Source organism: Sapajus apella, unplaced genomic scaffold (genome assembly GCF_009761245.1).
Source record: "Sapajus apella isolate SASKATOON/1434 unplaced genomic scaffold, GSC_monkey_1.0 scaffold31, whole genome shotgun sequence".
NCBI classification, from domain to species: Eukaryota; Metazoa; Chordata; class Mammalia; order Primates; family Cebidae; genus Sapajus; species Sapajus apella.
The window spans coordinates 2,276,434-2,302,322 of record NW_022436971.1 but is presented as its reverse complement, the minus strand read 5'-3'; the positions used below and the strand labels follow the sequence as shown (position 1 = coordinate 2,302,322).

General features: G+C 53.0%; 1 protein-coding gene across 1 annotated transcript in view; it reads left to right on the top strand.

Annotated features, from left to right (window-relative positions):
- Positions 1-25,889, top strand: part of KLHL29 (kelch like family member 29) — a 318,875-nt gene that overhangs the window by 241,934 nt on the left and 51,052 nt on the right. Inside the window, exons 4-5 of the mRNA XM_032293996.1 lie at positions 7,669-7,810; positions 10,863-11,375. Of these exons, the coding sequence (XP_032149887.1) occupies positions 7,669-7,810; positions 10,863-11,375 (655 nt within the window). The remainder of the gene's footprint in view (positions 1-7,668; positions 7,811-10,862; positions 11,376-25,889) is intronic.

The window sequence follows — 25,889 nt, the reverse complement described above, 5'->3', positions numbered from 1 at the left end:
TCCTTTAAACCATCATGCAGTTTCCGGCATGCGAGCCAGAAGTGTCTCAATTTAACACATCATTGGTTAGTATTATTAGAAATTTCATCAGGCACCAGAGCGCATTATGGCAGGGCTCTGAAGGGGAGGCCGAGGGCGCAGGCCTGGGGCCAGGGGGCCAGAGAGGGCAGCCTCATTAATGAGGGCAGGTGGGGCTTGGGAGACCCTCCCCTGGCCCCCTGTAGGGATTTAACTGCGATTATCTTCTCATTTGTAGTTCAGTAGCAATCAGGAAATGAGAAATGAGAGACCCTTAAATGTCATTTGTTCTTCCCAGAGGCCACAGATTTGCAGGTCTGGTGGCTCTCAACATGTCCTCCTGACTCCCTGAAACCCAGGCTCAGAATAGAAGTGCTCAGAAGTGTCTCACCAAGAAGCTGGTTCCCATGAGCCGCATAAGCAAGACCCAAAACTCTCCCAATCAGGACCTGATAAGCAGCATTAACCCCTAGGTCCCCACGCTCGGGGCACAGGCCCGAGAACTTGAATGCAAAGACTTTCATTGATCCCCAGAGGAAGGTTCATGGACTACATGCCTAGCATCCCCTGTAGGTTTATTAAAGGGGCACATTTTTGGGTCCCTCACCCCACACCAACTGAATGAGAGCCTCTGAGGTGGGGTCCAGAAACTTCCATTCCTAACGATTCTTCTAGATGCTGCTTTTATGTTCTCACACTGGAGATCCCCATGATGACGGTCGGAAGTCCTCCCTATTTGATCTTGGAACCAGTGCTCTCAGTGATAACCTGCCAACACTAGAAAGCCTAACAGTCTAGCTACGAACCTATGAGCTGTCATCTAAAAAACCCCAGACACCAAAATATCTCCTCCCTGAGTTTCTACCATTGGAACTTCGTTCCTTTCAAGTAAGAACTTCCTGGGGCTTCACTTTTGTAGGGCAAGGGCCCCCGAGAGGCCCACACACTCAGTCCCCAATACCCTGGTCTGAATATGTTTCCCAAAAGCTGGATGCCATCATTCCTTACAGGTGGACCTGGCACTGTGAAGACCTCAAGTCCTTGCAGAAGGAGGGAAGCTGAAAGGAAGTAAAATGTCCACTCTTTGCAGGGAATGGCCTGCCCAGCAATCCTCCCTCCTGGAAATCATAGCTGGTGTGATATGATTCCCCCAGGGCAAGCCAGGGCCAGGTGGTCAGAGATGCCTGCCCCATATGCACTTCTGCTAGGAGCACTGTGCAAAGCTGCTCTTGCTATTCTCAGAAGAGCCCTGGGCATGATAAACCTGCAGAGTGAGAAGAAAAAGGAAATGACAGCGTTCACTGCCAGTGCTGGTCTGAGGACACCAGGGCCTCCCCTCCATGTGCTCCCAAATCCCAAGGCCTCTGCTACCAGCCTCTGCAGAGCATGGACTTGGAGGGGTGCTGGCCTCCTTGTGTCGCCCAGCTTTCCACCCTGCAGTCTCACCTAAGCGGGTTTGAGCCGCAGGTCACATACCGTGCCTTAGCTGCAAGGGAAGCTGGTAGAGCAAGTTTTCTGATGTAGGAAGCTCAGAAAGTGTGGGGCAATCAGAAACATGCCAGAGGTGCAGGCAGGGCGAGCCCACGCGAGTGTGTCTTGCCAGAAGAAGCCTTCAGAACCCAGAGCCGGGCAGGTGGGATGGACACACCAAAGCTTGTCTTCCCCAAATGAGCCGGGTGTGGTGGGAAGTCCAGAGACAGAAACAAGGCTGCAGATGAAGCTCCAGGTGCAGGGAGCTCCAGGCTGCCCCCTGGCATTGTCCTCCCTGGGGCTCCTCAAGTTTTCATCCAAGGCCACTTCACACCCCCCACCCAGCTGGGCTGTGTTGGGGAAATGCCGCCCTAACTTTAGTTTTGGCATTTATGTAATTAGAGTCCCACTGTATTTGTGCCGCCCCCAGTCCTCTACAGAACACAAAGGTGCACGTAACTGTGCATTTATATGTCAAGAGTAAGGCACAAATGACTCGTTGCCCTTTACTGTTTTGCAATATACAAAATAAGAAGATACGCAGTAGACTATGTATCCCTCTCTTTTTTTTTTTTTACTTTTTTCCATTTTTAGTGACCGTAAATGACACATTTTATAATATCTCCCAAATTTGTGCACGGGATTTCTGAGAGAGCTTGGCTGGACAGTTCTGTTGACCCGTGGTGTTGACCAGTAACCCTTGGTGATGTTTAGCGGATTTACTGATGGTCTGGAAGGTCTCAGACCCCAAGGCAGAAGCTTCAAGGCCTCTTAAAAGATAGGCCCAGGACTGGCATGGTGTCGCATCTGACATACTCTGTCAAAAGGGTCACAGCAGTGTGTGTGTGTGTGTGTGTGTGTGTGTGTGTGTGTGTGTTTTTAATTTGACTAATTGGAAGCTCTGTACTTTGCTGGAGGCTCAGCTGGAGCCGTTCCAGGAGCCCCATGGCCTGTGTGTCTGCGGTCTTCATCTCTGTAGCTCTGTCTCTCTCCCTGTGTTCCCTGGTCCGGTCTCCCCTTTGCATTTCATTGTGATTTTACTGCACCTTCTAATGGTAGCACCAGTCTTTCTATTAACAAGGGTGGGCGCAAGACAACACAACATCATGGGTCTGTTTCTCAGGGTCTCTCCCCAAGCCTGCGTCACCCCCATGGCTCCCTGGTGCAGGTGTCCCATTCTGCTGGTTGTAAGTTCCTCCAGGACAGGAATTTGCCCAGCACGGATCCCTGGCACACAGCAGTGCCTCCAGCCGAGAGTGAGCACTCAGAGATGCTCAGCCGAAGGCAGCCCCGCCAGCCCTGTCTGCACCGCATGGTACAGAGCATCGTGGCCTGCACATTCAGGTCTGGGAGACAGTCTCTTTGGCAGGAGAGGGCTGTGGGTGTTGGCATCATCATCCCTCCAGAAAAGGCCCATGTGTACCCCGGAAGTGGACTTTGAAGCCTGTCTCTGTCAGATGTATCTCAGTGGGAAAGGCACTGGTTGCCAAGGGGTCCTTTGGTGGTGAATTGGTCCCCAGTCCATCTGCCAGATTGAATCCTGCCTAGTTTCTGTGGCCCAGCCCCAGCCCATCTCTTCTGGAAGCTTTTTCTCAAGGCTTCTTGATTCACTCTCTTCTGACATCCTTAGGAAAACAGTGGAGGGTGCTGTGTTCTTGTTTCTCTAGAAGACCCCCCCAGATCCCGCCAGCTCCACAGAGGCATTAGTCACCCCTTGGTGTCCATGCCTTCATCACACCCAGGCATCCGGAGGGGCTGATGGGTTCTGCTGGCCAGTGGGTTGGGCCCTCTAGGGCTCCAGGCAGCCTCCAGCAGCATCCAGGGCAATGGTGTTGAGGGTCCCAGCACACACGGCCCCCATGATGTGGAAGCCTCAGCTCCCCAGTGGGGGAAGCATGCTGTTTCGCCGCTCTGCCCTGTTGCTCGCGTCTTTCACTCTCCCTGGAATGGATCCCGTACACTCATTCATTTCTCGAACCAACAGTGATATGTGCTTCTTCCATCGGCCAACACTTAGCTCAGAGACCTTGCCCTCATGGAGTCATGGAATTTTGCCTGCAAAGACAGGGCAGAAACCAGGCCCTGGGGGCCAGTACTGTGATCATTGGGTGCACAGACAGTAGAGGTGAGGACACGCGAGTCCTGGGCGGGCCACAGGGGAGTCCTGCCATCGCTCAAACCTCCCTGGCCACGCAGGACACTGCTAGTCTATGTGGCACCTTTGTGCAAGGTAGAAAAAGGAATTTCCTCTGGGCAGACAAATTAGCAAAAGCCTCTCGGGGCTGTGTGTCGCAGACTCGTGGGTTCACAGCTGGGTGAGCAAAGGGTACTCCATGGGCATCCACAGCTCCTGCCTCCCCAGGTGAGTGTCAGCCCCTCGCCCTTTGCCAGGTATCCTTCACTGCATACCACCTGTGGCCTTGCATGCCTTTCCCTAAGTGAAGCAGGTCCCTCAGAGCAGCTCTGTGGGCCATGCCTGGCTGGCTCCCCTCAAGCTGGTGGAAGGAGCCCACGTGTCCTCTGAGACTGTGCAGGGTGGAGCCCCCCAGCCCCCATGACCAGCAGGTGCCTCACTGACAGCTTCAACCATAAAGGCCCTGGGTCCTTAGTGTTCTTCAGTCGCTGAAAGAAGCAGGATGCTGTCAGCTGCCGTAAAACTGTGACCTTTGAAAATTTACAAGAGCTCAGGGTTTAAAAAGCTGCTGCGTTAATGATGCATTCCATTAGCATCTCATTAAAAAAAAGCCGAGAGAAGCCTGCTTCAGGCCCGATGATGGGCAGATAGGGCCACTCCATGGGGCCAGGCAGGGAGAGGCTCTCCTGGTCTGCCTCTCTCTGCCAAATGCCATCATTTCGCCGTAGCAGAAGGCATGGCCAGGAACACTGGGAAATGGCCAAAGGTCTGGGTAGCTTCACTGGTGTCCCAGGTGATGGCAGTGGGAGGGCACAGGTGAGGCTCGCTCAGCTCTGCGTTCCTCCCTGCTGCCGGGGCTAAGTTCCCCTGGTTGGTTTTCATGGCATTCTTGTGTCAGCAGCCCCCTGGCCAGGAGACATGGAAATGGGGGTGGCCTGGGCTCGAGGGGATTCTGAACCACAGGAGGAAATAGTTAGCAGGAGCTGGGTTCAAAGCTGGACTCATGGACCTGAACATGGTCCCTAGAAGCCTCCAGAACCTGGGGACCACGTGGGTTTACTGAGGGCCTAGAACTCGTCACAGGACGGGCAGCTGTGGTCAGGCTGTGCTGATGCCATCACCAGCGGCTCTGCACATCACCCATCTGGGGACCTGGGCTCCTCAGCAAAGGGCAATACCCTGTGTCCAGGTTTTTTCTGAAGGAAGTGAAGGAAGGAATGTCATTGCATTATTTTAATAAAATAAATAAAATTCCTGAACTACAGGTTGCTTGTAGCTTCAGATGTCGTGAGTGCTCGGTAGAAAATGGGTAGTCTTATGTATCTTTCTGAAAGAAAAAAGAAAAAGACTTGGTTCTCACCACAGTGCTGCTTTCTCATACACGAGAAATTGCTTGTAGTATTCATGAACGACACAGCCAAACAGCAGGCCGGCTGTAGCCCACTTCGCCTGCTCGCAGCGCATCTGGGCCCGCCTCTGCACATGCAGGACACCCCAGATTCTTTCCCTCGAGCTGTTCGTGTCTTGAGTCATCCCGCTGTGCCGCAGCGCCCGCTTGAGGGCAGGGCCGTCTCTATCATCCGTGTCCCCAGTGCCTCAGGCAGTGCCTGACGCAGACCCACAGCCCCGGACTTGTTTGCAGAAGAAACAGAGTGAGCGGCTGGAGTGCTTTGAAGCCAAGGGCCTGAGCAGTCAATGTAGGAAAAGTATGAGATTTTTCAAGTTCACAAACTCCACCAATTTTAGGGTGACCGTTGGAACTCCTGAAGTTTTAGCGCTCAGAACCTGGGACCCAAACTCAAGGAGACCCCAGGCTCCTCTCCTGGAGGCAGTGGCTATTCCAGGGCAAGTTTCCAGAAGCTTCCCTACCCTGTCAAGTTGCCAGGCCAGAATGTGATTCGGCAGGGGAGACTCGGGGGGTGGCTGATAGAAGATGCTGAGAACCTCATCAGCCTCTTGCCTGGGACGCCTCCAGGACCCTGCATGGTGGAGAGGGGTTTCTGTGCTGTCTGTGAAGGGGGTGCGAGTTGGGAGGCTGGGATCGTAGCATTCACGCTTTGCTCAAAAACCGGGCCCCACGTGGGACTTGGCACAGGCTTTGTCTCCTTCGGATGCCTCTGATTCCGGGAAAGCCAGTTCCCTGCCTCTGAGCCACCAGGACCCAAGAGCCTGGAAATACAGCAGAGGCTGCAGAGTGGCTAGATCGGAAGGGGCACACGTTAAAGCTGTCTGTTTAGAGAATGCTGGGAACATCATGCTGCTGTTCCCTAAGACTATTAGTGAGTGTGGCTAAGTCCCCAACCCCTCTCCTCCCAGCTCCTGCCTGTCCCACAGATAGAAATGGGGCAGGGCCCTCTGATAAGGAAGCTTGTCCCTTGAATTGTTCTTTTCTCAGGAGATTCACCCTTTTTCTTTGTTTCTTGCTCTGTTCACAGAAGCAAAGCATCTGAAATGCAGGCCAGAGATAAAGTGTAGCCTGATGCAATTAGCTGAGCACAGCCCACAGGTCCTAATGGGATACGACTCCTGCTCCTCCCAGCAGCCCCTTATATAGACACTGTGTGTCGTATGCACTGCACATCAAAGCCACCAGTGTGGCCCGGCCTCCCCATCCACACCCCCTCTCTGTCCCTGGCACAGAACCCAGGAGAGCCGCTCTGGTCAGAGGGGCTCAGCAGCGGGCTCTGTGTCCCACCAGCTGGGTTCCTGGGTCAGGTTTCATCAGAAGTCGCCATGAGGACCGTGGACCTCACTTGAGAGGCCTGCAGCTGCCCTGGAGGCCCCTGTGGCCTTCTGTGACTGTCCCTGGCAGGCCACCATTTCCACCCCTCACCCCACCCCACCCTTCGCCCCAGGCCTGGCTGGGCTCTGGGTGTACTCCTGGGAGCTGTGGTCACTCTTCCCAGGGCCACCTCTACTGACACCCACACCCCCACACGTCCCAGGTATCCATCCCAACCTCTCCAGCATGTTTCCAGGATTTTTTTTCCTTATTGTATATAATGGCCATAGGGAGTAAAAAAAATGGCAAATACAGAACAGTATAGACAATAAAATAAGTTACCCATAATCCCCTCACCCAAGAATAACATCTCTGTTAAGATTTTGGTCATTTCTCTCATATGTATATATATATGTTGTTTGGCACAGGGATGTTTACATAGGGAGGACATTTGTGTGTCATTTTGTGGCCTGTTTTTCTCATTAAACATTATAGTGTAAGCATTTTGTCATCACACTAAGAATTCTTAGTATACATGATTTTTGACAGCTATATAATATTCCATTATAAGGCTGTGGCTCAGGGAGACCAAGGCTGTCCTGGTGTTTGTTTTCGCCCTGAGGTTTATTTTTTCATCCATCTACAAATCTGAACTAGAGAGTGGGCTCATGGAGCAGAAAGCCTACCTCCTTCCTGCACAGAGGCGCTGAGGGTCCCACCACCCACCTAGGAGCAGTATCTGAGCTGTCCCTGCATGGGCCTTAGCTCCCGACTTCCCCTCACCTCCACCATAGGACATTTGGGCCTCAGAGGCTGGTGCAGGGGCAGGATGAGAAATATGTAAAGTACCTCACCTATAGCCGGCTGGTGGCCCCTTGGAAAGCTGTCCTCTCCCGTGTCTAAGAGCCAACCAGTGGTGGCACAGAGTACCCATGTGCTGAGTCAGTGCTCAGCACATGCCCTGATAAGTTGGTAGCATTGGTGTGGTTCTGGCTTGTGGCTGGTCCAAGGGCTGGGGACCAGCTATGAGCGTTCTCATAGCTCAGAACGCTCTGCCTGTTGTGATAGGGCAAGTGGAGACAGTGGCTACAGAGGGTGCCAGGGAGGCACTGGCTTGGGCATTCCTGGAGGCAGGAGCTTTGCAGAGGCCCCAGCTGCTACTACCATGGCAGGATGCCCTGCGATTCCCACCAGAGACCGGGTGCAGGGCTGGGGCTCTGCCTCTGAGCCCGTGCTCAGTGGGCGAAGCTCAGACGATGGGAGTCTTGTTCTGGAGGCTAGCCCCTGGCCAGGCTGTGCTCACCTCCTCTTCTGCTTCCCACAGGCTCCCGGCATCTCCAAGGCGGACAGTCAGTCCCAGGGACTGGCGACCAGCATCCGGTGGGGGCAGACGCCCATCAATCAATCCACACCCTGGGACACCGATGAGCCACCCTCCAAACAGATGAGGGAGAGTGACAATCCAGGTGCGTACCTTGTCAGCAGACAGAAATGACTGAGCCCAGGGCTTGGCGGGAGCTAGTGGCTTCCTGGGGACCTCAGCTCCTGCACAGCAGGTCTTGATCCCAGAGCCTGCAGAAGCCCCCGCCTCAGGTTCAGGGGCTGAGACACTGTGTGTAATTCCCCGTTCAGGACCCGTCCCCCTACCTCTTTCTCTGCTACTCAAGGAAGGACTCCAGAGAGCAAAAAGAGTGAGAGTGACATTATCAGGGTGACTTTGAATTGGCTCCAGATTCTTTTGAATAATCATTCCCAAACCTGAGCACTCTGATTCATAACAAATGTCTTGAGTCATGCCATCCCATAAGGCTTTTTCTTGCCAATGGTTGTATGACAGCGGGGGTGTTCTCCCCTCAGGGACTGGGAATTCACCAGCTCGGACGACATCCCAGCCCTACTTTGGACAGCTCTGACCATAACAAATGGTCTGTCTTTTCCCTCCCATTGGCCCCAGAGCTCCCCCTTATGATACACAGAGCACCTCGGTTTGGGCCTCCACAGGACAGCCCTACAGGTATCAGGGGACCCCTTTCATCCCCCTCTCAAAGTCTTAGGATAAACACCCCAAGTCATTCTAGCCACGCCCCACAGCCCACAGAATCCAGGTCCTTTGCCTTCCAGGGACTCGCTTTGCCCCCTGCAGCCCTCTTAAAGTGCCATACCCAGAACTCAACACAATAGCCCAGAGTGGCCCACCCGGCACGTGCTTACTTCCGCACCTCCCATCTCATCACTGTTCAGCTAGTAGCCATGTCACATGCTGCCTCAGCAGTACCCAAGATGCCCCAGCAGCTACGGTTCCCCTTGTTCATGTCCTCACAGTCGGGCTTAAGCAGCTGGGTTTGGGGACCTGAGAGCAAGGCCTCATCAGTATTTCCCTATTTGCTCTTAGGATCTCCTAGACACCAGCTTCTGTTGCTGACCCTAACCCTCCCAATTATGTTCTCTGCAGACTTGGTCATGTCTTCCACGTCATCATCCAAGTCACGGATTGAAATGCTGGGAGTTGCCACATATAGTAGACACTTCCCTTTAGATTTCTCATGCCCTTGGGCCATTCACCCCATCATAAGTAAATCACCTCCTGTGTCTCTGTGCCTCTGCCACAGAGTCCCCTGGGGTCCCACCCGTTACGCTCTGAGGGTCTGATGCATTTTTCCAGACTCCCTGGGTAATCCTGGAAAGAGCAGAGCTTGGGATGACATGTTTTGTGCTTAGGACACCCAGGCTGGCTCATAATGACACCACCTCCCCTCATCAGGCTTGGGGACAGTTCCCATTAGCAGTCCATTCTAGAAGCTTGCCATTACTTCATCCATGTTTACTGGCTTCCGGTCTCCCCACCCTCTCTTGTTATCAAAATCATCACGTGTTGTTGCACCTGTACTGCATGCCCCTTGTGTGCATCCTTGCGGCGCCTGCAGTAATTGTGCCTGCTGCTGATGAGGAAACTGGCTCAGGAAGGGCTTGGGCCCAGGGTCCCTCGGCTGGGACGGGGCAGACCCAGGACTCGCGCCATGGACCATGTGACTCCGAGCCTTGCTCCTCACCACCAGCCAGTGGCGCTCCCTTGGACCGTGGTCTGGTAGTGCCCCGCCATCTTGCCTCCTGCCCCACCTTGGCGCCATTTTCTTTCTGAGAGAGAACTCACAGCCCCACATTCTATCCTATGGGGCTTGTGGTGCTGCGTGGCCCCCTGTCCCCTCCTCTCCTTCCTCTGTCTCCCTATCTTCAGTCTACACTGCCACCCCAGGGCAGTTATGAAAGCCAAGGTAGCATTTGGGCCATGGAGAAGTGGACCCAGGCTCATTCAGTCAAAGGCAACTCACACTGGCCTTCCCTGTCACGGTGTCTGCTGGTTTCCCTCACAAGCCCCCTTAGGTCACCTCGCCCAGCACAGCTGGCCTTGCCTTTTGTGTCTGGACCTCACCTGGTTCAGCCAAAGTTTTCTTAAGGACTAAAGTGGGGTTCTATTTTTTCCCCCAGGGCTGACCATGCCCAGGTTGCCTAATTAGCACAAGGCCCACCCTCTCTAGCAAGGCCCCACCAGGCTTTCCACAGGCCCCTCACCCGGGTCCCTCCCCTCCTGCGAGGACCATGCCCAGCCCGGGGCTGTAGTGCTCTCACCTGACGGCTCAGCAAACACCCCCGCCTCCACCACCCCCTTGCCCAGCCTCCCTCAGAGGCGAGACTGCAGAAAGGGAGGAGAGACCCCAGCGTTTATGGAGCGTTCACCACGTGCCAGACACTCTGCTAGTTTTGTTTGGTTTTGTTTTGAATACATCTTCCTCATTCAGTTCTTCCCAGTAGTCCCTGAGGTAGGTATTGCTAATTCCATTTAATAGATGAGATGAATGAGGCTCAGAGGAAATAAGAACTAGCTGAGGCCAGGCACAGTGGCTCATGCCTATAATCTCAGCACTTTGGGAAGCTGAGGCGGGCAGATCACCTGAGCTCAGGAGTTCGAGACCAGCCTGGCCAACATGGCGAAAGCCCATCTCTACCAAAAACACAAAAGTTAGCCAGGCATGGTGGTGCATGCCTGTAATCCCAGCTACTCGGGAGGATGAGACAGGAGAATCACTTAAACCCAGGAGGCAGAGGTTGCGATGAGTTGAGATCGCACCACTGCACTCTGGCCTGGGAGACAGAGTGAGGCCCCGTCTCAAAAAAAATAAAAGAAAAACTTGCTGAGGCTCTTGGCTACTAAGTGGTGGAGCTGAGAGTGGAACCCAAGTCTCTTTGAAGGCCTCTGCTTCCTTCTGTCTGCCCTGCTGCCTCTCACGTCTCCCAGGCAGGTCTTGCTTCCTCCTCTGAGCCCCGATGGCTGTTTGTTCACAGCCCCCTAGTACAGTTATCCCGGGCAGACATGACCACAGATTCTTAATCGGTCAGTTCCTGGACGCAGGTGTCTCATTCACCGCTGTGACCCAGCACCCAGTGCAGGGCCTGGGGTGATGAGTGTTTGTTGAGTGAATATGTAACTGGCAGATGACGTGTCTTCCATCTCCCTTGCAGGCACAGGGCCATGGGTGACCACGGTGGCCGCCGGGAACCAGCCCACCCTGATCGCACACTCCTATGGAGTGGCCCAGCCTCCCACCTTCAGCCCGGCTGTGAACGTCCAGGCCCCGGTCGTTGGGGTGACCCCCTCACTGCCTCCCCACGTGGGGCCCCAGCTCCCGCTGATGCCAGGCCACTACTCGCTCCCTCAGCCGCCCTCTCAGCCACTGAGCAGCGTGGTGGTCAACATGCCTGCCCAGGCCCTGTATGCCAGCCCTCAGCCCCTGGCCGTGTCCACTCTGCCCGGTGTAGGGCAGGTGGCCCGCCCAGGACCCACCGCTGTGGGCAACGGCCACATGGCAGGGCCCCTGCTGCCTCCACCGCCGCCGGCCCAGCCGTCCGCCACTCTCCCCAGCGGTGCCCCTGCCACCAATGGGCCCCCCACAACCGACTCGGCCCACGGGCTGCAGATGCTGCGGACCATTGGCGTGGGGAAGTATGAGTTCACCGACCCAGGGCACCCCAGAGGTAAGTCCTGCCACCACACGCCTCCCCACAGGCCTGCGTCTGCACCTCCCTGCGCGGTCACTGCAACACCACCAAGACAGGAGTGTGCTTGGTGGCAGCTCCCTCTCTCGCCTTCCCAACCCGGAGGCTGCAGTGGAGCCTCCGCCCGCCCAAGACAATGGGCCTGAGATGGGGGAGGGAGGGGGAACATGTGGAGGGCGGGACAAGGAAGGTGGGGAAATGCGCCTGGCTAAGAAGAGGGAGTCCGGGAAGAGGAAGGAAGGGAGAGCCTGCAAAGCCCAAAGCTGTCCCCCTCCAGCCCAAGCCCTGGCCATTCTCACCTCTGACCCCAAGGCCAGGCCAAGGTGCAGAAGGGTGAGAGTCATCCACTCCTCTTAGGGCTCCACACAACAGTCCCCTTGGTGACCTTCTCCATGTTCCACCCATGAGGACATTCAGAGTATGAACGGTGTCCTTCCCGGGGAAAGCATCCTCTGTCGTGCCATCAGATGAGAGCAGTGCCCAAGGCAATTTAGTCAGGCCCAGGAGACATTCCTGGACCATCCTGAGCCACTTGAGTGTTTCATTTCAAGGATCCAAGGGTGGCTTTGTGAGACCTTGGGAAAGAGCACCTCCAGCCCCAGCCTTCAGTGAACCCTCTTCCCGTAGCCTCAGGGGAGTTTCATTCCAGGGAACTCAAAGGTAGATCCTTCAGAACAGAGCCTCGGGAAGGATGCATGCCGGACGTGGTCCTAGCTGGACCCTCCAGCCTTAGGTTAGGGTTCTTGATGTCTATGTGAGGGATCAGTCCGGGCTGGAAGGCAGAATGGGACAGAGGACCAGGGCATACACATGAGGCTTGCCGGGTTCCTCCCTTGGACCGTGGTCTGGTAGTGCCCCACCATCTTGTCTCCTGCCCCACCTTGGCGCTATTTTCTTTCTGAGAGAGAACTCACAGCCCCACGTTCTATCCCGTGGGGCTTGTGGTGCTGCGTGGCCCCCTGTCCTCTCCTCTCCCTCCTCTGTCTCCTCATCTTCAGTCTACACTGCCACCCCAGGGCAGTTACGAAAGCCAAGGTAGGTCTGCTATAGGTTGGCCTAGCCCTTAGCGCCCCAGACAAACCAAGTCCCTGCTCCTGCTGGGTGCAGTGGGGAAGGCTGCTGGGCCACGGCCAGGCACAGGCAGCTCCCAGTCAGGAGCGGGCAGCAGAGTCCACTGCGGGCATTCGGCCGCAATGGGGTGTCTACACCTCCTTTGAAAGAGGAGACTAGACGGTCCTAGAAAGCATGCATCTCTGGGCATAGCTTCCTAGCCTTCCCACATAAAACCCCTCAAGATGGCATTTCAGGGGGCCCTGCCCCTCAGCAGAACAAGGAACCCCACTAGCCCCTCCCCTCTCTGCCCTCCCAAGTCTCTTTCTTTGTCATTTCAAGCAACTTGCAGGCCTTGTCAAGCATCCCAGCGATAAAGCTCGTGTCTGGATCTCTGCTGGGTTGATTCCCAATCTGACTGAGCTCTGACTGTCTTTGTTTTTGAAATCAGCACTAGTTTTAAATGACAGAATTATAGAAAATTACATCTAAATTCTGGGAAACTCTTGCTTTAAGATCTTTTTTTAAAAAAAATGACTAAATGGATTTTTTGTTTGAATTGTTTTGGTTAAGCTCTGTCTCCCTTTAAAAAAAAGAAAGAAAGAAACTTACTCCCAGTTCAAGGTCATGAGTCAACAACTCCGACACACCGGGCAGTGGGAATCCTGCTTCTAAGGCTATGCCAAGGCCCAGAGTACCAGGCGGCATATCCTCTCCTCACGTAGCCCCTCTGGGGGTCTCCTATGGCTAACACAAGATCTTGCTGGCTTGCCACATTCCAGGCATACATCTAGGAAAAGGAGCTCTTTTGTGCCACAAGGTAGCTAGCTGAGGTAGGACTGGAGTCCCTGGTGTGAGGCTCAGCACCAAGCTGGGACCTGCCCCACCAAAGCTGCTGAGTGCAGGCAGCGAAACGTCCTCAGCCCTGAGCCCATGAGATCAGAGAGACACAGGTTGTGGGGACAAGACTCTGCAGGACTTCTGTGTCTACTTGGGTCAATGACCATTGCAGAGCTGCTCCTGTAACCTCTGTGTGGGGGCCTGAGGGCGTGAACCATCCTCTGTGGTGGTCCTGAGCCAATGGATGGGAGGGGACAAGAAACAGGGGCCCTACTAAGATTCCCTCTACCGGGCCCCACTGGGCAGACTGAAGGCCAGGGGAGGGCCAGGGTTGGGGCGGCCCTAGAAAGTGTCCACAGCCCTGCCTTCTGGTAAGCCAGTGAGACCCGCCAGCTCTAGCCAGTGATAACAGCTGACCTGTCCATCAGCCTGATTCCCAGAGGTTACCAGCACATTGGCTTTTTCCTAAATTCCATGGAATTTGCTTCTTTATATACAGCCTCATCAGCTGATTTAGCCCCTTATGTTTTCGGGGAAGAAAGACAGTGATGCGTGAACATACAAATGCCTCCAAACTCAAGCCTGGGTGGGTTTTTTAAATATATAAGTAATTTCTCTTTTCATTTCTAATCTTAAAAGCCTTTATTGCTGAAGCTATAATTTGTCTGTCAGATCTAATGTCAAACAACTGCATATTTTTTTAAAATAAGAAACCCGAATTTTGAAACTAAATCTTTGAAACTTGCTATGTGAGAGTCATGTTCCTGACAGCACCACGTGGGCTTGGATTTGGGTCACTTTTAATTTTGCCCCTAGGGATTTTACATCTCTGAAGCCCAATTGATTTCACACTCCTAAATGACAGACAGCTGGCTCCAGGCGGGAACAGGAGGCTCTGCGTGATGGCGTCAACACAAGTCAGAACTCCACTTTAGAAAAAAAAAAAGAACTTTCCTTTTCTCCTGTTCTCTGTTTGAAACCTTGCCCAGCATTATAATAAGATCCACCGTGCAATGCCTTGAGATCTAGCTCATTAAAGTCCCTCGATTTTCCCTGCTATTGTTTGACGTGACAACCTGGCCTCTCCCAGGGTTGAGTAATTATGGGGAGATTCCCCTCCATGAAGAACACGTCTTACCAGCCAGAGGGATGGGCCACTGGTATTTTTAGACTTCATTAGTGCCCTGATTTAAAATTTCACATTTTATTTCTTGTAATTATCTTCCGATCGACTGAGCTAAAGTTTCAGTTGGGGCCCTATTAGTCTACCTTTCCAAAAAGGGCGTTGGGACTTTAATTTAAAACTTAACCAGTTGAAAAATAAAGGTGGCATGGAAATGCTTTTTGATTTGCAGTAGGTCAAGCGATTGTCTCTCTTCTGTGACTAGAGAAACCAGCTTGTGTGCAGTTCCCTTTAATGAGTGTTATTTAAATGCATTGAGCACATATAGATTTTCTTAAGAAACTTACAAGACAAATCTTTCTTTCTCTAAGAACAATTTGGGGGTGGGAGCAAGCTGTGGGTTTTTTTTTTAGATGATATATCGAAAGCTAATTAAAAATAGATTTCATGTGTGCAAAGTGATAAGGGAGGAAAAAAGAATTAGTTCCATCTGAATCCTGTTATGAAGTACCTAAGATATTTGTCTCGTCGTTGGATTGGAACCACTGAGCTAATTCGTGGGGAGAGGTGTGGCCAAGCTCAGGCCTCAGTGAGACCTGAAGTCAATGCCACTGCCCCTGGGACCCCGTGAACCCAGCTGTGCATGCCTGATGACAGAGCACAGGCTACGGATGTAGCTGCTTCTACCCCTGCCTTCTTTGGCAAACAGTTTTTGGTGGCTCGGAGGATGCATGGAGACCTTTTAAAGCCCCAGGCTCCAGGCCTGGTGGTGAGTTGCAGAAAGGCTATTTATTGTGTCTTCACCAGCGCGGCTGGGAGTGAGAAGCCAGGCTGCACCTGCTCTCACCTGCTCCTAGACCAGAAAGCAAAGCCCGTGTCAACCTGAGCGGGGAAAGGTGTCTCTTCTGACTTTATATTTTGCAGGCCTAGGGTAAGGGGCCCTGAGGATCCAACTATAGGGCTTAGCCTCCCTGCTGGGAGGCCGTACTGGGAGAGAGGGATGGTTCAGCCCCTTCCTTTGGTTCCGCAGCTCCTCCCTTCCCATTCCGGCACTGGACCTCCACCCCACGGTGCGCCGTTCATCCTCACAGCCGCATTCGCCCCAGTCTCCACAAGTAACAATGATGAGATCTTGTGAAAATACTTTGGGGCACAGGGAAAAGCTATGTGACTGGGACAAGCCTCCTTACTTCTCTGAGCCTCTCTTTCCTCATCTCTAAAATGAGCGACAGTACCACCCTCACAGGGCCTCAGGGAGGACTGAATGAGATCATGGACGTGACCGTACATAGCACTATGCCTGCTTACCACCAAAAGCAGCTCTGGCTGTTGCCTCTGGCCTAGGGTCTAGAATTCAGCAGAGAAGGAGGCTAGGGAAGAGGCAGAAGGCCAGGCCCTCGCCAGCGCAGAGGAGATGGAAGAAGCCCACACTTGTTGATAGGGTGGCAATCCCCAACCGAGCCATTTAACTTCAGCATGGGGACCCCTTCCCTAAAAGGGGGGTTGGATGCATCCCTTTTCTGGCAGGACAACTCGATGGGATGGCTCTCCCTGGCATGGAGCCTGGCACGCCTCTCATCTCTCCTTGCCCCACACGCTGACATGCCCAGGGCACACTGTTCCTTCTGCAGCCTCCATAAATATTTCTGGAAGAAGCTGGGAAAGCATGATAAAGCTGTTCGCCCACACTCAGGCCAGAGGCACGGAACGTTATCCAGACTGAAACTGTCTTCCCACAGACCTATTGTTCCTGTGTCTGGGCCTCAGAAATGCCAACATGAATTTGTCCATGGTTCAGACTCAAGGCCTGCGGTCATCTATGGCCAGTACTTTGTCCACCTCTAGTGCTAACTCTGAAAACTCAATTGATTCCGGTTTCTACATATCTCTGCTCTCTGTCCCCCCACCCCTACCCCACCCACCATCAGGCCACCATCATCTCTGGCCTGCTTGCTGGCCTCCCAGCCCACACTGCATTCCTTCCAGTCTGGCTCTGCGGTGCAGCCAGAGTGACTTTTTTTTTCTGAGATGGAGTCTCACTCTGTTGCCCAGGCAGGAGTGCCGTGGCGCAAGCTCAGCTCACTGCAACCTCTGCCTCCCGAGTAGCTGGGATTACAGGCACCCGTCACCATGCCTGCCTACTTTTTGTATTTTTAGTAGAGATGGGGTTTCATCATCTTGGGCAGACTGGTCTTGAACTCCTGACCTCGTGATCCACCCACTTTGGCCTCCCAAAGTGCTGGGATTACAGGCGTGAGCCACCACGCCCAGCCCAGAGTGATTTTTCAAATACAGGTCTGGCCCTGTCTCGCCCCATCCAACAGCCTGGCTGCACTGGGGACAACGGCCAGTGCCGACTCGGTGCCTGCCCCCACTTCACCCTTTGCCATTCTGCCTGCAGGTTACCCTGTACCCACCCCAGGCCTTGGCTCTCCAGTCCAGCCCTGTGCTGTGCCTCGGCCGAGTATCTGTGAGACTGTTGATCTGTGAGCCCCTGAGGTCGGGGGCAGCAAGGACTCTATCTCATTCCTACTCCGCCCTTGGTATCTGAGCCGGTGCCAGGACTCAGAGATGCCCCAGAAGCATCTGAGGAATGTGGGCACAAAGCACTGGGCTGATAATTACCCACCAGGGTTCTGTGACTTCCCCCTTCCCTTCACATGAAAGCAGGTCAGTGCTTAGGGCCCCAGGCATACAGAGATAGAAAGTGCCCTTATGAGACCTCGTTCCGCAGCCCGTCACCCCCCCGACACCTGACCCATGCCTCTGGGGACAGAAGTCCATCCATTTCAGACTTCCTTCTGTACCCAAGCACCTCCACTCCATCCTGCCCCAGAGCAAACAGACTCTGGAACTCTGCCTCAGTTTTCTCATCTATGAAAGGGGGAGAACAGAACCCACGTCTTACAGTTGTGAGGATTGAGTTATTTTACACATTCCTAGGCTTAGAATCATGCCTAGCATGCAGTCATCACTATAAAACTGTTCTCTGTGATTATTTTACGGGTCCCAGGGCCATCTTTCCATGTCCATGACCTTTTAGGGGCCCAGGTTAATGAGTCCCAGGAGAGCATATTAGCATCATCATATCTGAAGCACCTAGCTCCTGGGAGTCCACCGTGAACAGAAGAAAATCCCCTTCTCCCATTGTAATGTGTGGCAGTCCTCCACTGGCCATAGCAACTGGAAGGAAACAGCCTGTTGCTGGGAACTTCTCCCTAATTCCAGGAGCTGTCTGTCTTGGGAGACTCCTCCTACCACCCCTCAGGGGCTCTCAGTATCCCATGGCATTCAGCTTGATAATCAGGGTGCCAGGGACACAGCTGGGGTCGGGTCCTCCATGGCCACATCAATAGATGGGGCCAAAAGAATTCTCTGCCTCCTTCAGAACACATAGCCAAGGCTGCAGGCAGAGAGAGCTGATTGGGAGGATGTGGCTGGCAGCATGCATGGTGGTCCAGAGCCCAGATTCTGCAGCAGACTGCTCGGGCAGAATTCAAACTCCACTTCCCACTAACCCAGTGAACTTCTGCTAGAAAACTGGTGTCTCTAAGCTTCAGTTTCCACATCTGTAACTCGGAGGTAGCAGTGCCATCCTCATAGACATGCTTTGAGGATTAAATAATGTATGTAAAGTCTTAACCCCGTGCCTGGCAGAGAGTAGGCTTGAATAATATTAGTCGTTGTTATGACCACTACTATAAATCCTAAAGACTCCTGGAGAAGAAACCAGGCCTGGAGCACCTAAGCCTCAGGACCACCACTGCTTTTAAAGCAGGATTGTCCAAATAATCTCCCAAATCTAACTGAATAACTCACAACACGGATCTGACACCAAACCCCCATCCCACCCTTGCCCTGACTGCAGCCCCCACCCCAATACACACACCCTCCTCCAGAAAGCGTGTATCTCAGAGGCCGTGCAACTGGACACTCCGTGTGCACAAGGTTCTCCGTGTCCTCGCCTGAGCTGCACCTGCCCTAACCCTGCTCAGAAAGCCTCCTCCCCTGGCAGGGCTCTGTCCTCGAGGGGTTTGTTCATCAGTAATTGGAGGGTTGTCTGGGGCTTAACGGTTTTGTTAACAGATCATTTGACTATGAGTGAACCAGGCAAGCGGAAAGATGCCGCAGAGGCCGCTGGACCACTCAGGGACAGTGTCATCCTGGGAGCAGGAGGTGACTGCTGGCTGCCGCAGCCTGCTCAGCAGGGCACAGGCGGAGCGAGCCACCCTGGGCCCTCCCTCCACAAGGCTGCAGGAGTAAATGGGCTTTCAGCCCCAAATCTCTGCTGAGTATCTTCAAGGTCAGAAGCCCCACTCTGGCCCCAGTTGTCCAACAGGGCAGAGGTCAAACTGCTGATGGGAATGAGAGGGCTCTTCAGACGGGGGCCAAGGGAAAGGAATGTTCCTTCCTGGGGGCTTCAGGCGATGGTGCTGACCCACAGCAGGAAGCCAGATGCCCTGATCCCAGGTGCTGCCTTCCCTCAGGAGCAGCAGACCCCGGCAGACACCAGCAGGGTAACCCATGAGGTTCCAGGTCAGTGACACGCAGAGGCCACTAAGGCTTGAGTCGTGTCCCCTCCCCCCCCTGCTGCACCACCATGTATTTACTGAGCCATAACGTTGTAGTCTTAGGCACCTCCTGTGCACAGAGCCAGCTTCTCTCATGAGCCAGGCAAAAGAAACAGGCAGGGTGCCAGCTGCATGCCCTGTGCTGTCGGGGCTCCTGTGCACGAGGCCTGTGGCCATGCCAATCCCTGGGAGAGAGGCGCGAGTCTGCCCTAGGGGACCTGGGAAGATCAGGAGGTGCCAGCAATAAGGGCCTCAGGGGCTGGAGAAGAGAGGGGTCAGGTTAAACAGCCTGCAGGAAAATTAAGGCGACAGCAGGAAGGAAGGGGACAGCGAGTGGTTCTACAAATGCCAGGTCTTAGGAAGAATGCTTGAGGGAAGTGCCAGAGACACAGAATTGTGATTTTTCCAATAGATCCCTCTATCATAGACACACACACACACACACACACACACACACACACACACACACACACACACAGCGTGCACACAGTTTACAAGGCCTGTCCTGATTTGAGACAGGGTCAGCTAGTGCGTTAAACGCAAAGGCCCAAGACATCCCTTTCCCTGAATGCTGGGCACGCCAAGCCTGGGAACCTGCTTGGGCTACTTGGCTGACTTCTTAGCCTCATCAGTCAGTGTTTGAGCCCATCTGTCTCCAAGGCCATCCTGGTCTTGCAAGGTGAAGCCGTCCTTGGTCCTCAGGGGCTTTGACCTGGGTAGAAACAGCTGGGTGCCATTAACCCCCAACAGGGAAATCAGGTGCACATCCATGGGTCAGAGGTTCCCTGTGCACCCTGCTCTCTCCTGTCATGGCAGGGGTTTAATGGCATGTTTCCCGTTGCCTAACCACTATTTAAACATCTGACATCTGCTGTCTGTGCCAGGAAAAGCATGTCATACTGGACTGCGCCCTAGAGTTTTTTAGAGGTTGGGATGAGTTTTGAGAGGCAGCCGGGCCACGGCGTGGGACGTGTGCTCCTTGTCCCCGTGTGATGGGGAGGGGAAGGACATAATGGCACCCCAAATAGGACACAAAGCTCAAGAAAACATGGCACAAAACCAGTTCAATGAGAAATGATCTGGTTGAAATTACATTCCATTCAGGAGCACACTCACTATTCTAGAAATGCAAAGGGTAAAAATGCTACAAGCAGAGTATTCTAGGAGCACAAAACGTGTAAATTGCTTGAAGAAAAAATGGCCGAAAGGTTGCCGTCACTGAAATAGCTGTCATTGCCCGTTTTCTTCGTGTAACTCTCTTCTTTAACAAAGCATGTATGTTTATATTTTTACAACATTTGTATCATGTCTATGTTCAAGGGAAGCCCAGTTGTTTTCAGTTCACCACAAGGCAACCGCTCTTTGCTTTCAGTGTCCTGCAGCCTCTTGGTGACTAAGCACAGCACTGTGAATGGGCTGGTTCTGCCCACAGGCCTCTCACTACCTCGCCCTCCCCTCTTCCAAATGACCTCTCAGTGTCCTTGCTTAATGCCTTAGCCTCAGGTCTACACACAATGCCAGTGCGTATTCGTTTTTCACCAACATCTGCAAAGTCAACGCCAAGGCTACATCGTGGTCTGGTGGGGCATGTCCTCCCTGGTCATGCCCCAGCTTGTCAGATGCCTTTTAAAGGGATACCAGGTGACAGGCTAGGTGGCCCAGGGAGAGGGACTGTCACCTCCTTGGTCTTCAGCATCACACTGCAGATAGTCTGACTTTTCATTTTGTGCCGCTGTTGTGAAATGCCACAAATTGGGTGGCTGAAAACACAGAAATGTATTTCTCACAGTTCTGCAGGCTGGAAGTCCAACGTGAAGGTGCAGGCAGGGTTGGCTTCTGGGGAGGCCTTGATTCTTGGCTTGCAAATGGCTGCCTTCTCACTGTGTCCTCACACAGCCTTTCCTCCATGCATGAGCACTCCTGGCGCCTCTTCCTTCTGGACACCAGTCTGATTGGGTTAGGGACCCACTCTATGACCTTATTTAACCTTAATTTCCTTTTTTTTGAGACAGCCTTGCTCTGTCGCAAGGCACCAGGCTGGAGTGCAGTGGCGCAAGCTCAGCTCACTGCAACCTCTGCCTCCCGGGTTCAAGCAATGCTCCTGCCTCAGCCTCCCAAGTAACTTGGATCACAGGCGTGGGCCACCATGCCCAGCTAATTTTTGTATTTTTAGTAGAGACAGGGTCTCACCATATTGGCCAGGATAGTCTCGAACTCTTGACCTCGTGATCCACCCACCTCGGCCTCCCAGAGTGCTGGGATTACAGGCTTGGGCCACCATGCCCAGCCCCTTAATTTCCTCTTTAAAGGCCCTTTCTCCAGATACAATCACACTGGGGATTAGGGCTTCCACATATGAATTTGGGGTGGGAGGGGACACATGCAGTCCATAACAGTCTACCAGTCTGTCTAGTTGGCAAATGGAAAGGGTAGCCCCTCACATGGCACAGTTACCATGTAGTTACAACATCTGACTTCTACCCTTGGGTGTTTTCAGTGATTCACTTGAACCTTTTCATAAATGCACTTTTGCTGTTTTTATCCTGTGTTTTTTAGCTACAGGCTTCTCACTCTGCTTTGTTAACTAAGCATTGGATATATTTCCCACTATTAGAGTCATCCATACTTGGGTTGTTTTTCCATAGAACTTTCATGCCGGGGGGAATCTACCGTCACCACGGGGAACTAAGCGGAAACCACTGATTGCTAGCAGTTTGTCCTCTTAAATGGTGAAGAGCTGTCTCTTCCTGTAACTTCCAGGGCCCTGCCTCTGGGGCCACCCACAGCAAAGCTGGGCCCTGTCCTGTATGACAGCCCTTCAGCTTTTGGAGGATGACCGAAGTTCCTTTTCTCTAGGCCAGAGATCTCCAGTGGCCTCAGCTGCTCGTCTTGTGAAGGGTCCCTTTACCATGTGCATGTCCTCCCTGGTCATACTCCAGCCTGTCAAGTGCCTCTTAAAGGGACACCAGGTGACAGGCTAGGTGGCCAGGGAGAGGGACTGTCACCTCCTTGGTCTTGAGCATCACACTGCAGATATTCTAACTTTTCTGTAATAATTGTGGCTTATTTGGTTAAAACACATATTTATATACACAGAGACACACAAATATGCACTTAAGCTTCCAAATGAAGAGAAAAGAGAAAAAAGTCTCTCCAGAGTCCTGCCGTCCACTCCTCTGCTTTCTTTGGTGTCCCCGCTCCTCCTTTTTATCAGGATCAAGATTGTTGATCATTCCTATTCATAGAAACCCCTAGCCCTGCCTTTATTCCAGCAGCTTTTTGCCCCTAACTTGGGAGCAAGTGAACTTTCCCGCTGAGTTTTTAAATTATTTCCTTTTGAAATCTAGGAGGTAGGTGTGTCTCAGCTCACCTACCCCACCCCCATGCCCCAGCTATGCACGCTGAAGCAACTCACCACCTTCCTCTCTGCTGATGGGAATTTACTTCTGAGCAGTAACCCACCTGCTCCTTTCAAGCCCTTCTGCCTCCCTCCTTCCCCACCATAGTGAATGTCAGAGCAGGATGCTACCTTACAGTCATTCAGGAAAACGTCCTCACTTTACAGGTGGGGAAACTGAGGCTCAGAGCTATCAGCTAGCTATGACATTTACCCCAGAAACTGTCACTAGAAAGCTTCCTGTGAAATCACCCATATTCCATGGAGCCCTGTGGAATTGCTTCATTTGTTGCTAGGAGGTATCCATCCGAGACCCCTTCTCTCTTCCTACGGACCAAGAACTCCACAGGGACAGGCCCAGCATCTGCATGGACCACACCGGACCAGCTCTTGTGCCTCTCCAAGCTTGCCCATGTGGCACATGCTGCCAGCCACTGGGATCAGAGCAGCACATCCCACCAGGAGCCCTCTGAACTCAGTGGCAGCCCCACAAGGAATGAATGGGAGGAAGAGCAGGGACAAGACACCCACCACTCACAGGGGCCAAGTCAGGCATGATACCACACAGGCAGAGTCAGCCAGGGCCGCAGAGGATGATTTGATGAGAGAGGATACATCATCCCAAAGGGAGAGGGAAAGGTAGCAAGGGCAAACTCTGACCCGAGAATACAGGCCCCCTCCACCCCATCACCTCCCATGGTCAGGGGCTTCTCTGGGATTCCTGCCTGGTGAACTCTCCTGGGCAGAGTCCCACCTTCGGGGTCTCTACAAATATCCGATGAATGTTTTTTGTGGTGACGGTGGTTTTCAGAATCAGTCCTTTTATCATGGTTATTTAAATTGTCCAGCTTTGGCTGGGTGCGGTGGCTTACACCTGTAATCTCAGCACTTTGGGAGGCTGAGGCTGGCAGATCGCTCAAGGTCAGGAGTTCAAGACTAGCCTGGCTAACATGGCAAAACCCCGTCTCTACTAAAAATACAAAAATTAGCCGAGTATGGTGGCAGGTGCTATAATCCCAGCTACCTGGGAGGCTGAGGCATGAGAATCGCTTGAACCCAGGAGCTAGAGGTTACAGTGAGCCAAGATCGTACCACTGCACTCCAGCCTGGGTGTCAGAGTGAGACTCTATCTCAAAAAATAAATTTAAAATTAAATCACCCAGCTCCTTCCTGGGAGCCCGAATACCTTTAATAGTCAGCCGTGTTTCTTCAGTGGAGCCCAGAGCACCTTGAAGTAGGCCAGGCCCTGGCCCAGTTAGCACGCCCCACCTTCCTTGCTTTCTTTACAAACCCCAAATAGAACCTGTTGCTGCAGACCTCACGTGCCCCTAAGTTTAGGAATTGCCATGGTGATTCTGAAGGCTCTTACTCCATCTGCTCATGTGAACAGTCAGGTTTCAGAAATTCTGATGGATCCAAAAATAATTTCTGTATTTTCAGTCTTTCTTTTATATGGAGATGTTCATTACCTTCAAGATTCCTAGTTGATGGCACTAGTCCCAGAAAGCAGAGACGTGGACATGTGGCCTTCCCCTGGGTCTTTGTAGTCATGATGCCGCCTGAGGATTTGAAGCTGACCCTGCTGGTGGTCTCAGGCTGGGGTCAGGAAGTGCCATTCCAGGGAAGCTGGTGGGCAGAGCTGGAAGCTGGTGGGAGTTGCAGCCTTATCTTCTGGAAGGGAACAGAGGTGGGGCATAGATGTTCTGTATGTGCCTTATACTTTATGTTCATCGTATATTCACCCTTTATTTATATATTCCTTGCATCTGCCCTGTGAGGCAGTCATGGATGGAAAACCAAAGCCTGCCTAAGACCCTGCCCAGGTGTAGCTGGTAACGAGAGAGTCAGTTTCAACATGCCTGCCTCCGGTGCCCATGCCCTTCCCGCCACGCCACACCTTGAGGCTTGCTGTTGTAGCCTGTGTGGTCACTAGGTGTGTCTGGGCTGAGGGCGGGCATGTCCCACAGAGGCTATTTCACGTCTCCTACAGTCACGTGGCTGATATTTCTCTGTATAAGTTGGTGATTCTTGGGCTCTTTCCTCATCTCCAAAACTGTTGTTGGGGTGGTTGGGTGGATGGATGGGCGGGTAGGGAGTAGGTAGCTGGAATTCCCAAAGTAAATCCACAAGGGGCATTGGGCCACTTGAGGAAGCTGCGGAGGGAGCACTGGCCACCACCGAAGCCACTGGCGCTTGGGAGCCGGGGGGCCCTGGGGATTCCTTGCTGGTGCTGCATCTGCCGCGCCTTATTCAGAGCATCGCCAATGCAATAAAGTTAATGGAGCCAGTCATCCTAGGAAGGAGCCAATTCCCCACAAAGATGATACATCTTTGAAGTTGATGAGGTCTATTAATTGAGCTTATGCCCTTTAAAATGAATTAAATTCTTGAAATCTACCATACAGCCATACATCCATTTAGAAGTAGTGCTGACACCTCATGTTGCTGTCACCCATGAATGAGGAGCCACCAGCACAGAGCTGTGGGAACTGGCTTCCCGCTGACATCTAGCACAGCCTGAGGCTCTTTGGGAGCTCTGCAGATGTCATGCCGGGCCAGCCATTCTTGTCCTTTGCAAAGTCCCCAGATTGGCATAAATAGCTCCAGGAAGAAAGTGATACCAGTGATCCGTGGACCTCTGGAAGAGAATCCACCCAGCCCATAGCCTTGAGCCCCTACCTCAGGATCAGTTAGCAGAGGTGCACAAGGCTACAGATAGATCGCTGATGGCCCCTCAAACATGGCCACCGGACAGGCGGAACTGGTGTGGGGTAGCCCCTCGGCTCTGGCAAGGTGAGCAGACGTGGTTTCCAGGAAGTGTATAGACCTGGTACTGGCTGAGAGAGACATGAGATCTGACTGCAGCCCGAACGGGCATCATCATGCGATGGCCCCTGGACCCCCAGAGACGCACCAAAGCTCTCCTCGATCTCAGACTCCTCCCAGTTATCACCACTCACAGTTGCTTAAGAGCACAAAGTGGCACTTGTTGTGCCCACAGAACATCTGCTGAAGACAAAACTTTGTTTATAGATCTTCACTTCAAAAGACTGGCCGTGTTATAAAAAGAAAGGGACCATCTGTCCCTCTTCTGGACCCCAGCGCCTCTTGGAAGAGATTTCTGTGCAAGAAGGCAGTGAGAAGTCAGCATCAACTTCAGGAAACTATTTTGGGGCCGGAAAAGAATAGTGCCTACCCACCAAGGGGACCATCGCCGACAGATGAAAGCCGGCTTTGAGGAGGCCACGCGATGGGAGATACTGGCCCGGAGGAGGTGGCTGTGCTCCAGCGATGCTGCCCAGATGTTCCAGCAGAGCAGAGGCCCCGGAGCAGAGGACCAACTGGTAGGACCGAGGGATGTGAGGGAAGGCGAAAGGGAAGGGCTGGCAGGCACTGCAGCTCCCAGGAGCAGGCATTCGAAATGTCAGCAGCAGCTTGCTGCCACACAGACTCAGATACCATGTTTGTATCATCCATGCATATTCCTCCACCCGACTTCTGGGGACATTTTT